This window comes from Sminthopsis crassicaudata, chromosome 3, assembly GCF_048593235.1.
Source record: "Sminthopsis crassicaudata isolate SCR6 chromosome 3, ASM4859323v1, whole genome shotgun sequence".
NCBI classification, from domain to species: domain Eukaryota; kingdom Metazoa; phylum Chordata; class Mammalia; order Dasyuromorphia; family Dasyuridae; genus Sminthopsis; species Sminthopsis crassicaudata.
Window position 1 is genome coordinate 652,232,384 of NC_133619.1, and position 13,819 is coordinate 652,246,202.

A 13,819-nucleotide genomic window follows, 5' to 3' on the forward strand; every position below is an offset into this window, starting at 1 on the left:
TGTGACCAGCCCTAGGTGTGGCTAAGTGGAATGGGGGAGGGAACTGAGAAGATGGAAGGATGGGGAGACCAGGGGGATTGAGGGCACATCCATGTGAATGTTGAAGTTATCAAAATAAAGGCAAGAAGAACATGAGTCAGGAAAGGAGGAAGAATGACACAGGGGCCACCCTTCAGTAGCCACTGTGATCTCTAGAGCATGGAAAAAAATCTTCCTTCTTATAGTTTCCTAATCTACCATCTTTGGAACAGTTTTAGGGAGTCTCTCACCTTGGATAGGAAAAAGAAATCGTCTTTATATTCACTACCTGAAATGGAACATTTCTTCTCAGAACTGTTTTGTTTTTAGTGGGGAGGCAATGTTGTTCTAAGGAAGAGTTTTAGTAGGACAGCAGGACACCAAAGTTAGATGCCTAAGTGACTGGGAGGATAATGTTGTCCTCAACAATAATGAGGTTCAGCAGAAAGGAGAGTTGGGGAAAGAGGCTGTGGAGCTCTGGAGTTTGGAGGGTTGAGTTTCAGGTGTCCAGAGGATATCTGGTTTGAGATATCCAATAGGCAATGGTGTTGGAGGGACTGCTGCATAGGAAAGAGCTCAGAGTGGGATATATTAATGCCGGAATCCTATGTGGAGAGAGGATAACTGAACTCATAGGAACGGGAGAGATCATCGAGTGACACAGGCTAGAGAGAAAGGTGGTGGTCCAGGACAAAACCTTGGGTGGGGGGCGGGGAAGGGCCTCGTGTGATCCAGATTGAGGAACAAGCACAGGAGACTGAGAAAGAACAATAGAAGAGGAGGAAAGCCAGGAGAGAGTATGGTCCTAAAAACCTGGAAAGGTGATTGACAGAGTGAAATGTCACAGAGAAGGATAGAAGAATGAGGATTGAGAAAAAGCCTCGAGATGTGGCAAGCAATGTTAGGGAGTTCAACAAAACTTGTGCTTCAATGTTGTCCCACATCCCTCAGGTTTCTATCAAAAAAGAATTCTCTCAATTTATTTGAGTTTGACATTGTTTCTTCTTCAATGGGAACCATTCATCATTGAGTGAGGAAGGAATGGTTACATTTTGGGTGTGTGTAGTCCTAGCAATTAGCAGAATGTCTGGCACATGAAAGAACTTTAAAAATAAATATTTGTTGAATTGAGTTGGAATTCCCTGACAAAAGTCATGACATTCATAAGGCATTTATATATTTGGAATTTGTATCCTTGGTCATCTAGCATAGTACCTAGAAGATAGAAAGTGATTAATAAGTGCTTGTGGATTGACTGATTAACTGATATTTGTCTGCATCATGAATTTTCTGATGTCGAATAAGTTTTTCCTTCTGGGGAAAAGCCTTCTGGCATTGCTGACATTCATAAGGTTTCTCCCCAGTGTGAATTCTCTGATGACGGGTAAGGTTTCCATTTGCACAGAAGGCTTTCCCACATTCATTACATTTATAAGGTTTCTCTCCAGTGTGAATTCTCTGGTGAGCAGTAAGGGTCCCGCTCTCACGAAAGGCTTTCCCACATTCATTACATTCATAAGGTTTCTCTCCTGTATGAATTCTCTGATGTCGAGTGAGTTCTGTTTGCCAGCCAAAGGCCTTCCCACATTGATGACATTTATAAGGCTTTTCTCCAGTATGAATTCTTTGATGTTGAGTAAGCTGAGACCTCCGGCGGAAGGTCTTTCCGCAATCATCACATTCATAAGGTTTCTCTCCAGTATGGATTCTCTGATGTCGGGAAAACTGTATCTTCAGGCGGAAGACCTTCCCACACTCACGACATTCATAAGGTTTTTCTCCGGTGTGAATTGTCTGATGCTGAGTGAGAGCTGCCCGCCAACGGAAGGTCTTCCCACATTCGCTGCACTCATAAGGTTTCTCTCCAGTATGAATTGTCCGGTGTCGAGTAAGCTCCGTGCCTCTGCTGAAAGCCTTTCCACAGTCAAGACATTCATAAGGCTTTTCTCCGGTATGAATCCTCTGATGACGAGTAAAATCCGTGCTCCGTCTGAAGGCTTTCCCACAGTCATGACATTCATAAGGCTTCTCTCCGGTGTGAATCGTCTGATGTTGAGTGAGAGCAGACCTCCAGCGGAAGGCTCCTCCGCATTCACTGCATTCGTAAGGTTTCTCGCTAGTATGAATTCTCTGATGTCGAGTAAGCTCTGTGCTCCGGTAGAAGGATTTTCCACATTCATGACACTGATAAGGCTTCTCTCCTGTGTGAAGTACCTGATGTTGGGTAAGATGCTCGCTCACTCGGAAGGTTTTCCCACATTCACTGCACTTAAAAGGCTTCTCCCCAGTATGAATCCTCTTGTGCACATTAAGCAAGTCATTCACACGGAAGGCTTTCCCACATTCGTGGCATTCATAAGGTTTCTCTCCAGTATGAATCCTCAGGTGTCGAGTCAAGGCTGTCCTCTGGAGGAAAACATTCCCACATTCGTGACATTCATAATATTTCTCTCTAATACAAGATCTGTGATGGGAAGGAAGATAAGTACAAGCTTTACCCCGTTCCTGAGTTCCCTAGGTTCATGAATTATCTAATATACAATACAATTCATTATGCAGGATTTTAGATGGAATTCTCTTTAGGGATTTCAACTGATTTATGGCAATTAATATCTGGGCTCTTGTTAAAGATCTCAATATTCTCCATGTTCAGAGAATTTTCCTCCAGGACATGATCTATGAGAGGTATTAAGATTTAACTTAGAATTCAAATTCACTACACTCTCTGGAAAACTCTTTATAATTATGCAGACTCTTCCTTCTACATCTTCTGTTTGAAAAAGCAGACTGGTTCTCGAGGGAGGCTTCCTCCAGCTTTACTATCCCCATGAGCCCTCACTTTATTGGATGACTTTTACTTACCGAGAACGTTTCTCTTTCCTGCTCAGTTGCTTTCCTACAGTAGCATCACCTTCCCAGGACTGTTCCAAGGTGGAGAGGAAGAGATCGTTCTTTCTGAGACTCATCTGCAATGATAGTTCTGTGGAAACATCAAGCTTTGGATCAGAGTATGTGATTCCAGGACTAATTCCCCAATATGAAAAGATATTTAAATATAACATTTTACCCATACTACTACCCATACTACATAACATACTTAGATCTCACACAGACTCTCTGGAATAAAAAAAAGTGCTAAAATGTAGTGGATGTTGGCTCTTGGTTTTAGTGGCACTTCCAACTGAGAGAGGGAAAGTAAATGAGTAGTCAGAAGCACAAGAGGAAGAGGCAGAATTTCAGATAGCCTAGTTATGCTGACCCAAGAGGAAACAGAGCTGAGGTAGAATGGCAGAGCCCTGGTCACACCTGAACCAAATCTTTTGGAGACATCACCCTACAGAGGTTAGCATTAGCTCTCCCACCTGATCCAAAACTCTTTGTCTTTTCCACAAAAATGGGACCACCAGATTCTTGCCTGAGAAAGATCAGGCCTTGTTTTGATGCCATCTGACTGAAACCACTTCACCTAGCTCTGAACTTTATTAATAGTTTTTATTTACCAGATATATGCATGAGTAATTTTACAACATTGTCAATAGCCAAACCTTTCGTTCCAATCTTTCCCCTCCTCCCCCCACCACAAGATGGCAGGTTGACCAATACAAGTTAAATATGTTAAAGTATAAATTAAATACAATATATGTATACATGTCCAAACATGTGAACTCTCTTGACATTCGAGACTGATTTGTTTTCTTTGAGACCAAATGATCAATTTGCAACTCATATAATAAATCATATCAACTTTTTTTTGTTGGAAAAAACCAGAAAGGATGATTAGCAGTACCAACTAATGCTTATATATTTTCAAAAGCTTTCCTATTGGTCCTCACAATTTTATGAGGTAGCAGTGGGGAGGTGATGTGAATTATTTTCCAAGTGAGACTCTAAGTGATTAGCGGGTTCCTATGGTCATACAAGGGACAAGAAACAGAAACAGATTTTGATCCTGAATCTCCTCAGTCTCAGCATAAGTATCTTGTGATCTTGATTTCCTTAAGTGATCTCATCAGAGCTGGAAATATCTAAGTAGCAAGTAAATCCCCATCGGCTAATACTAATAATAGCTAGTAGTTATATAGTGCTTTAAGGTTTGCAAAGCACTTTACAAAGATTGTCTTGTTTTGTCCTCACAGAAACTCTGGATCAGTTCTATGGATGTAGATGACATCTTCCTTAAGTCCTTCATAGGTGATTTGAATGTTTATATTATCCAGAATATCTCAGTTATTCAAAGTTCACTATCTGAACAATATCACCATTACAGTACACTTGTTCTCTTGGTTCTGCTAATTTCCCTCTGTATTATTTCATATCAATATTTCCAGGTGTTTTATTTTTTAGGCCAATTTGCTCATCATTTCTTACAGAACATTAACATTCTATCCCAAATATTTACTGTGACTTCCCCCCCCCCAGGCAATTGGGGTTAAGTGACTTGCCCAGGGTCACACAACTAGGAAGTGTTAAGTGTTTGAGGCCAGATTTGAACTGGGTTCCTCCGACTTCAGGGCTGGTGCTCTATCCACTGTGCCACCTAGGTGCCCCTACTATAACTTAGTTAGCCATTCTCCATCTGATAGGCATTCTTGCCATTTCCAGTGTTTTGCCAGTACAAAGAGAGAGTTCTAAACAAATGAAGGCTTTTTGTTTGTTTGTTTTTTCGTAGCCACCTTGGGAAACAGACCGAATAATGGTATTGCTGGATCAAAGAGGACACACAATTTTATGAGTCTTTGAGGACAGTTCCAGATTACTCTCTAACATGGATGGATCAGGTCACACATTTGGTATTAGTGACTCAGTGTCTCAATTTTTCCACAACCCCTCCAAAATGTGTCATTTTCACCTTCTATCATTTTAGCCAATCTGAAAGATGTGAGATGCTATTTTAAAGTTGCTGTAATTTGTATTTCTCTAATCAATGAGTAGAGCATTTTGTCACATAATTATATATAACTTCAATTTCTTTTTTCCAAAAACTATCTATTCATATCCTTGACCATTTATCAATTGGGAAGTAAATCTTGTTCTTCTAAATTTGACAAATTTCTTTATATCTTTGAGATATAAGGCTTTTATTTGAGAATGTTTAATTTATACAAAAATGTAATCAAAATTATCCATTTTATACGTTACAATTCTATCTGTTATTTACAAATTCTTCTCCTATTCCTAAATCTGATAGTTATACATCCCATAGGATTCGATTGACATCTTATGATCTCTATGTCAAGGTCGTGTATCCATTTTGACCTTATCTTGCTAAATGATGTAAGATATTGGTCTACACCAACTTTCTACCAAATTGTTTTCCAGTTTCCTTTTTTTAATTTTTGCTGAGGCAATTGGGGTTAAGTAACTTGCCCAGGGTCACACAGCTAGGAAGTGTTAAAGTGTCTGAGGCCACATTTGAACTGAGGTTCTCCTGACTTCCAAGGCTGGTGCCCCACCTAGCTGCCCGTATTCCACTTTTCCCAGCAAATTTTACCAAACAGTAGAATTTTCCTAAAGCTTAGATCTTCGTGAGGTTACTAGTCATTTACTACTATACACTGAGTACCTAATCTAATACAGTGATCCACTTAGCCAATATCACATCGTTTTAATAATGACCTTTTTATAATATAGCTTAAGACTGCTCAGCTTCCTTCCTTTACAATTTCCGCCTCCCCCATTAATTCCTTTGATATTCTTGACCTTTTGTTCTTCAAAATGAATCTGATATTATTTTTCTCTAGCACAATAAAAAATCTTGTTCAAAACACAAGATATCCAAGCCAATTAATGAGCCAGTTCCCCTGGAGCCCCATCGGTGTTTTTGAGACATTCTGTGGAAGCTTCTTGTCATCTGCTTTCCCAATGATCTAATGCCCAGAGAGTATAATTTTTAAGAGCCAGTTTAACAAGAACAACAAAATAAATCGAGTTCTCGGTGCCCCTAAGTTCTCAAGATATAGCAGAAAGAGTCACATGACAGTTCTGACTGATAAGCAAATCATCTAATCTTGAGCCTAAGTCTGCTCTTCTATAAAATGGCAATAAAACAACTTGGAACAGGTCGACTTCACAGAGTTTTAAAGAAAGCACTTTGTAAGCCCCCAATAGGATATAAATGTGAGCTCTTATTGCCCCTTCCACTTCAATCAAATTAACAAATTAGGGCCTACAGAGTATAAAACACTGGAGGATACATAAGATAATTCTGACCTTCACTTTGAGTGAGAAGCAAGGGCCACTAAACAGTCATCGGGTCCCCGGGGGCTGCTGACAGGCTTGGTTCTAACTTGCAGTGTCTCTATGCTTTATATTAATTGTATCCCAGTTTTCTTTCCCCTCCCTCCACAACACATGTTGGATCTGGTGAGCCTGGCCTCCTGGCTGCCCCCTGCACGAGCCCCTGTCACGTCCGGAGCGCTCTCCCTCCTCCACATCCTTGGCTTCTCAACATCCCCCCTCCAAGCCCCCTTTCTGCAGGAAGCCTTCCCTCCCCCATCTGAATGCCCTCTGAGCTGCCATCCAGGCTGTCCTGTCTGGCCCTTCACCATGCACGGGGTCCGCATTGCCTGCTGTCCCCCCTGAGATCTTGAGCCGAGAGCAAAGAGCCTGGCACACCTGATGAGATATACTGGAGACTCAACTTTCCGGGCAGATGACCCTGGCCCAGGCTCTGCCCTCAGTCACACTGACCCTTCTGCCTTGTCCTGAACACAGCGTCCTCTCCTGCCCCTTGTCCCCCTGCCTGGAGCATCCTGCTGAATCTGGGAGCCTGGGCTTCTCTCAGGGGCCTGGCTTCCCAGATGCCTCCTGGCCAGGCCTTCCTGTCTGAGTCCCCTGCCATAAGCAAGCCCCTCCCCAGCTCTCCCCCCCCCCATTTAGCACACACCCGCGTTCTGGGGCTGTTGTGAGGAAGAATGAAAGACACAACAATTGTGAACTGCCTTGAGCACCCCCAATGCCACCTAAACGTTCGAGGACGATTTGCTGGTCTGTGAACCTGGCGCATCCCTCGGAGAATGTAAGCTTACCGTGCGTCTGATCCCCTTACCGAGTTGCCTCACGGCTGTGTGCTGATTAACCGACTGCTGGTGCTGCTTAAAAATGGAGGACTTGGGGGGGGGGGGGCGGTGAAAATAAATCTGGGAACGGATGAGCTGCAAATGTGCACCACAGGGTAGCAGCCACAAAACTGAGCTGGGCAAACTACAGGGGAGGCGGCTGGGGAGAGGGAGGGCAGGCCTGCTTTACAAAACAACTGCAAAAAAGCCTTTGGGGAGGGGGAGTCAATGCAGCCCACTTGCTTCCCACCATCAGGGACTGTGCATCTGGGGCTGAGGGCCTCTGGGAGGCTGAGGAGGCAGGAGAAGGACCAGATGGGGGAGGATGGAGCACAGGGAAAGAGCCCCAAGCTCCGGCCTCCTTCCTCCTCCTCCTCTCCTTCTCTTCCTCTTCTTCTCCTCCTTCTCTTCCTCCTCCCTGTCCTCCTCTTCTTCCTCCTCTTTCTCCCTTTCCTTCTCTTCCTCTTTTTTCTCCTCTCCTTCTCCCCCTCTCTTCTTCCTTTTCTTCCTCCTCCTCCTCTCCTAATCTTCCTCCTCCCTCTCTTCCTCTTCCTCATCCTCAGGCCTCTCATACCTGTCCCGTTCCCAGTGAGGAGCAGGTGCCGAGGGGGTCTCCCAGCAGCCGGGCATCCCTCACTCACCTGGACGGCCATCTTTGGGGGTGTCTCCCTCAGGCATCCGTGGCACCGCTCCTTGCTCCAGCTGCCAGATCACAGCGGGTTTGACAACAGCCAGTCCTGTCCAATGAAGATGAGAAAGTGCTGAGGGCTCTCCTGAGAATGGGCCTCAGAGCCTGGAGCCTGGGGATCCTGGCTGGCAAATCTCTGCTTACCTCAGTTTCCCCAGCTCTAAAATGGGGATAGTAACAGTGCTGACCTCCCAGGCTTATTGTGAAATAATAGTTATAAAGTGCTCCGCATGGAGCTAAGTGCACCTTATGTGTTCACTATGGTTAATATTATCAACTTTCTTTATTACTATTATTATTATTATCTTGTCAAAGCAACTGGGATTAAGTGACTTGCCCAGGGTCACAAAGCTAGGAAGTATTAAGTGTCTGAGGCCAGATTTGGACTCAGGGCCTCCTGACTTCAGGGCCACTGCTCTGGTCACCTGGCTGCCACCTCAAGCTTTTCTTTTAGAGGACAAAGTGCAGGCACAGAGGTAATGGGGTGGCCCAGAAGGCCTTTGAGGCTTCTCTCTCTGATGGGGAATCTGGAGAAAGGAAGGAGGCAGGATGGAGGAAAGGAGGAAAAAACGGCTTTCCCTTAGCAGGATTAATGCTGCTATCAATGTTGCCCCCACAGGCCTCTGGGGGCTAGAAGTTCTGAATCATCAGGAGGCCTTTTTGCCTGGGAAGACGCCCCACATCCCCTACAGCTAGGCCCAGGTCCCAGGCGGCGTCAGCAGGTGCAGGACAAGCCCTCCGGAGCAGGAGCTCTTGTTCTAGCAGGGAGACGGCAAGTCCGGGTTACAAAGAATAAAGAAAAAGTGAATGGGCACAAACCTACCGGAGGAGGGGCATGACAGGCAGGCTGGGGGGAAGGGAAGCGGCAGCTGGGGAGTGGGAGGGGGGAGGACACATGGGGGTGAGGAGCAGTCAGCCTGAAGGCACAGAGGCAAGATGACAGCAGCGACACTGAGCACAGGGAGGCGGGGAGGCCGTCAGTGCTCAAGTCTCCAATGAGCGGTCTCTGACCACTGCATCCCCAACAACAGAACCGGTTCCTCTGGGAGAAGAGCCCCCAAGTAGCAGGGCCAGGCCGGAGGCCTCACTCACCCACATAGACCAGGTTCCGGTAGTTCTCCAGCATCACCTCCCTGTAGAGCTCCTTCTGGGATGGAGTCAGACACCTCCACTCCTCTGGGCTGAAGTCCACTGCCACGTCCCCGAATCTCACCGGGCCCTGAAAAAGCCAAAGCAGCCACGCTGACCGGGGTGGGGGTCAGGAGAGCTGGGCAAAGCTGGGCAGGGGGTCTCGGGCTGGGAGAGAACCCGAGGCAGGGGCAAATCCAACACACACACATACTCTCTCTCTCACACACACTCACACACACACATCCTTCTGGGGAGTCAGAAAGAGTGCAGACAAGCCCTGGCTGCTCTCGTGGCCACAGCCACGTCCCTCTAGCTCGCTCTGTTCTGAGTCCCTGCCGGCCCGATCCACACCTGGGCGCCGGAGGGCCTCAGCCTTTTGCCAGGTGCTGTGCGACAGCACGCCTGCTGGCTGAACAGCACCAGTACCTACGACCCCCATCTTACCAACGGACAGGGTCTAGGAGAGGCCAGGCAGCCTGGCGGGCCTCCCATTCCTGAGGCCGGCCCTTGACCCCTTGTGGCACGGTCACCTCCCAATCCTTGGGCTCCGGTCCCTGCCCCCCGAGGCGTACATCTTTGACATCATGCGCCTGGCAATGAGACGGCCACACTGATGTCCGCCGTCACCAGCCTTCACCTCCAGCTGGACACGATGGCGGTCACTCTCCTCGGCTCACAATTTCTCCACAATGGCGCCATTTCTCAGGAAACTGAAGCATGCTGATTACAGCAGCCCCGAGTGGACGCCAGTCCCTCTGCCTGCACGTGCATGCACATAGACCTTCTGGCTGGACCTTGGATGAGGGGGACAGCCAGGGACAAGCCTGCAGCTGGAGGGGAGGGTCCTGTAAAGGGCAGCCCAGGAGAATCTCCGAGCGGGTGGGCAGAAAGGTGCAAGTGGCCCTGAGAGGAACATGGGGCCTAGTGGTGAAGGGCTTCAAAAGCCAGTCAGATACTGGAGGTGATAGGGAGTCACAGGAGTTTAGAGAGTGAGGGGAGGGTCAGAGCTGAGCTTCAGGAAGAAGGGGCTGACATGAGGCAGGGACACTGAGCAGCAAGTCATGAGATAATCCAGGGGTGAAGAGGTGGGTAAGGGGAGTCGAGAAGGCCATCTTGGCCAGGGCCTGGAAGGCCAGTGGAGTTCTGGACAGTAATAACCAGGTCGGCAGAAGGGGGAAGGAGAAGAAGTCCAGCTTGGGAGAAGAAGGACCTGTAGCACATCCAGTCAGAAAAGCTCCAAATGTGGGAGAAGCGGGTCTGGCAGGCCCCAGAGGACAGATGGTGACGGGACCCCAGGAGCCGAGGAGAGAACCAGGGGACAGCCACAAAAGGGTGGGAGGGCCGGGACAGAGGGATGGCACGAGAGCTGGAAAGGAGGCTGTGGAGGGTCGTTACCAGCCAGTCAGCAAACAGGTAGTCCTTGTCTGCTACAGCCAGCCACCATCCCAGGGACTCTCAGGCAGAAAAGACAAAACTCCGAATTGGGTCCTGAGGATACACGGGATGCTGTGCCCCTCTAGCTCGGTGCTGGGTCCTTGGCTTATGGCTTATGAGTCTCGGCACCAAGAGATGCCCACTCCCCTGTTCCTCACGGAGCCCCAAGGCCTTCCTGGCTCCCCTCAGTGGACAGCGGAACTGAGGAGAAGCAGGACAGAAGGGCAGCAGGCCGAGTCAGTGCTGGACAGTACTCCTACCTGCCTAGGCAACTGATAGCCCGGAGGGCATACAATGACACCAGGGCTCCCTCTCCAAAGGAAGTGGCGTCCCCTACACCAATCAGAGGTGGGACCTTCCCTGTATGAAGGGACTGTGAGGAAGCCGTTGTGGGAGCTGACCCACCCTATTCCAGCCCTCCTGGGGCCTTCCTCTGGGTCTGTTCTCCAGTCTGGATGCACTTACCCCCTGGTCACTCATTGGCAGCAGCCCTGGCTCTCAAAGGCAGGAGCTGAAAGGCGTGGGAGGAACCGCTTGAGTCACTTCCTCATTTTTAAGTCTTGAACTAATGGAGACGTGGCTCAAAGTGTTGCATCAGGCAGTCCTCGATCCGTTCTGTACGAAGTCATGTTGGACGCTGGACACGGAGACAGACATAAAAGAAGAAAAATTCCTATTTTGATTCAATGCAAAGAAGCCCGGGGAACAAAAGCACTGACCATTCCTACAAAATTTAACACCCAATCCTGTCAAAAACACTGGAAAACAGTGCGAGTTCCTTCTTAAGGAGAAGAAATTTAATTAGCTAATGAGCTAGCCCATGAAAAATGCTTGCAAAGCTGGAAATGCTAAATTAATACTGGTCCTTACATCATCATCATGTAAACTCTGTTTATGAGAAACCAAAACCCAGCTTTACACTAGAGCCCTTTCCAGTAAGACCAGGGGCAAAGGAAGGTGGCCCTCATCATCACCATTATTTGATGCAGAAACTGGATTTCTGGATCACTCCACTACGGCCCAGTCTGGTTTCAACCCCCTCCCCCCTTTTCTTGTCTCTTTTGTGAGTTGTTCAGGGTAGGGGGAGCATTAGATTGGAAGCCCCTTAAGGGCAGGGGCTTTCTTTTTACAAATTATATACTCAGAGTTTAAGCACAGTACCTGATACATAGTAGATACTTGATACAAAGTAGATTGATACAAAGTTAGAAATACTGGATATAAGCATAGGACAAGGGGAAAAAAACTGCAAGAATAAACACAGGTTAGGAGGAAAAAAAGTTATTGCTTTTGCCGCTGAAATGTTGGTTTACTTATGGAATTCTACAGTTAACTAAAAGATTAAATGAAACAATAGCTTCAGCAAAGTTACATAATATCAAATAAATCTCCACAAATCCTCAGCATTTCAGTTTACCCACAACAAACCATCAGGAAGAGAGAGCAAGAAAAATTCTATTTAAAATTACCACAGGTGCTTAAAAAACTCTGGAGTCTACCTTACCAAGATTTGCACAACAGGACTACAAATGATTCAGACAAATAAAGGCAAACCTAAATAACTGGACAAATATCAGTTGCTCATGGGTAACCTGAGCCAATCTAATAAAAGTGACAATAATACCTAATCTAACTTATTTATTCAATGCCATAACAAAAACAAACAAGCCCTCCCCCCACAAAAAAAAAAATTCTAAAGGTCTCCTATGGGCTAAACTCCATAAACTTTTGGGGTTCTCCTTGTCCCCATCTAGCCATTCCTGGACTTCCTCTGCTGAGCTATCATCCCTGTCCTACCTCTGTCCTGGCATATCTTCTCTCTCTAGTAAAATAGCCCAGGACTTGGGGTAAGAGAGACCTGGGTACAAATTCTGTCTCAGGGGACTTAGCCTCAACGACTCAATGGGCTCGAAAGCCTCCGGGAGGGTCCCAGCCCTAAATCTGTGACCTCATGAACTTCTTGATGTCACTGGCTGATGATCCATCACCTCTGCAAGTGACTCCCAGACTCTGGGGAGCCATTCTCGCCCTGCCATCTGCCTGACACACAGCCCCATGGCAAACTCCGAATATCAAAACTACAATTCCAACTTTCTCTTCTTCCTATTTCTGTGGCGGGAACCACCATCTGGCAGAGTCCTCGCTTCAGTCCCGCTCAATCCCTTCTCTTCCTTCAGGCCTTTCCCCTGCCCCACCAGTTGTTTAGTCTTGCTGATGTCCCCTCTCTCCCATCTCCAATCTTTCCCTAGGTACCGGAATTAATAACAATAAACACCACAGCTAGCATTTCTAAGCCCATTCTGGGCTTTACAAATATGATCTCACTTGAGGAAACTGAGGCAGAGAGAGATAAAGGGGCTTGCCAGAAAGTGTCTGAGGTTGGTTTGGAACTCGGGTCTAACAGACTCCAGGCCGAGGGCAACGCCTCGGGGATGCCATTATCACCTGTCTCCATGGTTACGGCAACAGCCTGCTCCCCTGCAGCTTCCAAGGCGATATTCCCCAAGCACAGGCGTGACCCCATCCTTTCCTAGTTCAGCTGCCCCTCCCCCAGGGCGATACTTGGGGTTCTTTACCATGTGGCTCTAGCCAAGCTCCCCAGACTCGCTGGATATTTCTGTCCAGCCTGCGGGTGGCTTCCCAATGAGGCACGCACCCCACACTGTGTGGAAGCCCCTTCGAGGCTCTCCTTGCCGGGCGTCCCTTCTGGAGGCGGCCTTTGTTGACCTCCCCGTTGTCAGGTCTCCCCGGCTTTCCCGATTCCCCCCATTAAAGCGGCGGGCAAGTGCACGGGTCTCCACAGCTGATTCACACCACGGAATGGAAGCTCCCCGAGGGCAGGGTCTACTTGGTTTTGTCCGGAGCTGTTGAGGGCTCCCTTTTGTGGGTTTGACCCTGTGGGGGTCCTGCCTCTGGCACTGAATAGCTTGGGGGGGGGAGGGCAGGGGCTGGAGTCGCTTCCCTCAGAGGGAGGGCGCAGGGGACTAGGCCAGCGCGCGCCAAGCTCTTTGGGGGAGCGACAGATGCTAAGGTGCTCAGTCCTAGAGAAGACGAGGGGCCGGCTGGGGGAGGAGGGGAGGAGAGGTCTCCCCGGCCTCCAGACAGCGGCTGGCCTCCCCCGCCTCCGGGCCGCCAGGGCTGAAGCCCCCACCAGCTCTCAGCAGGGGGAGGAGGGGAAGCGCCCAGGGGAGTGGGGGAGGAGCTTCCTAAGGGGGCAGAGCTGGGGCCTGGGGTCGGGAACGAGGTGCATCGGAACGCGCGCGGGATCGCACCTGCCCGGAGAGGCCTCAGTTTCCCTGCACCGCGGGGGGTGTCGGAAAAGGATCCGCACCTGCCCACCAGGCTTAGAAACTCACCCAGGCCCGAGAGCTGCTGGGCATGCGTAGTCGCTGGTCCGAGGGCCTCTGCACTACACTTCCTAGAAGGCTGTGGACCGGAACTTCATCTTCACCGCCCCCCTCCCGCTCCCCCCTCCCCCTCAGCTACCGGA

The 13,819-nt window shown here is 48.3% G+C and overlaps 1 protein-coding gene across 1 annotated transcript; it reads right to left on the reverse strand.

The window, feature by feature from the left end:
* Positions 1-1,315: 1,315 nt before the first annotated feature.
* LOC141564673 (uncharacterized) lies at positions 1,316-13,786 on the reverse strand. Its single transcript, XM_074307428.1, is given in 7 exon segments — positions 1,316-1,486; positions 1,489-2,482; positions 2,881-2,998; positions 7,718-7,813; positions 8,857-8,983; positions 10,795-10,966; positions 13,686-13,786. Coding segments are annotated over 6 exon segments (1,389 nt in total). The 5' UTR covers positions 10,810-10,966; positions 13,686-13,786; the 3' UTR covers positions 1,316-1,447.
* Between the last annotated feature and the right edge of the window lie 33 nt (positions 13,787-13,819).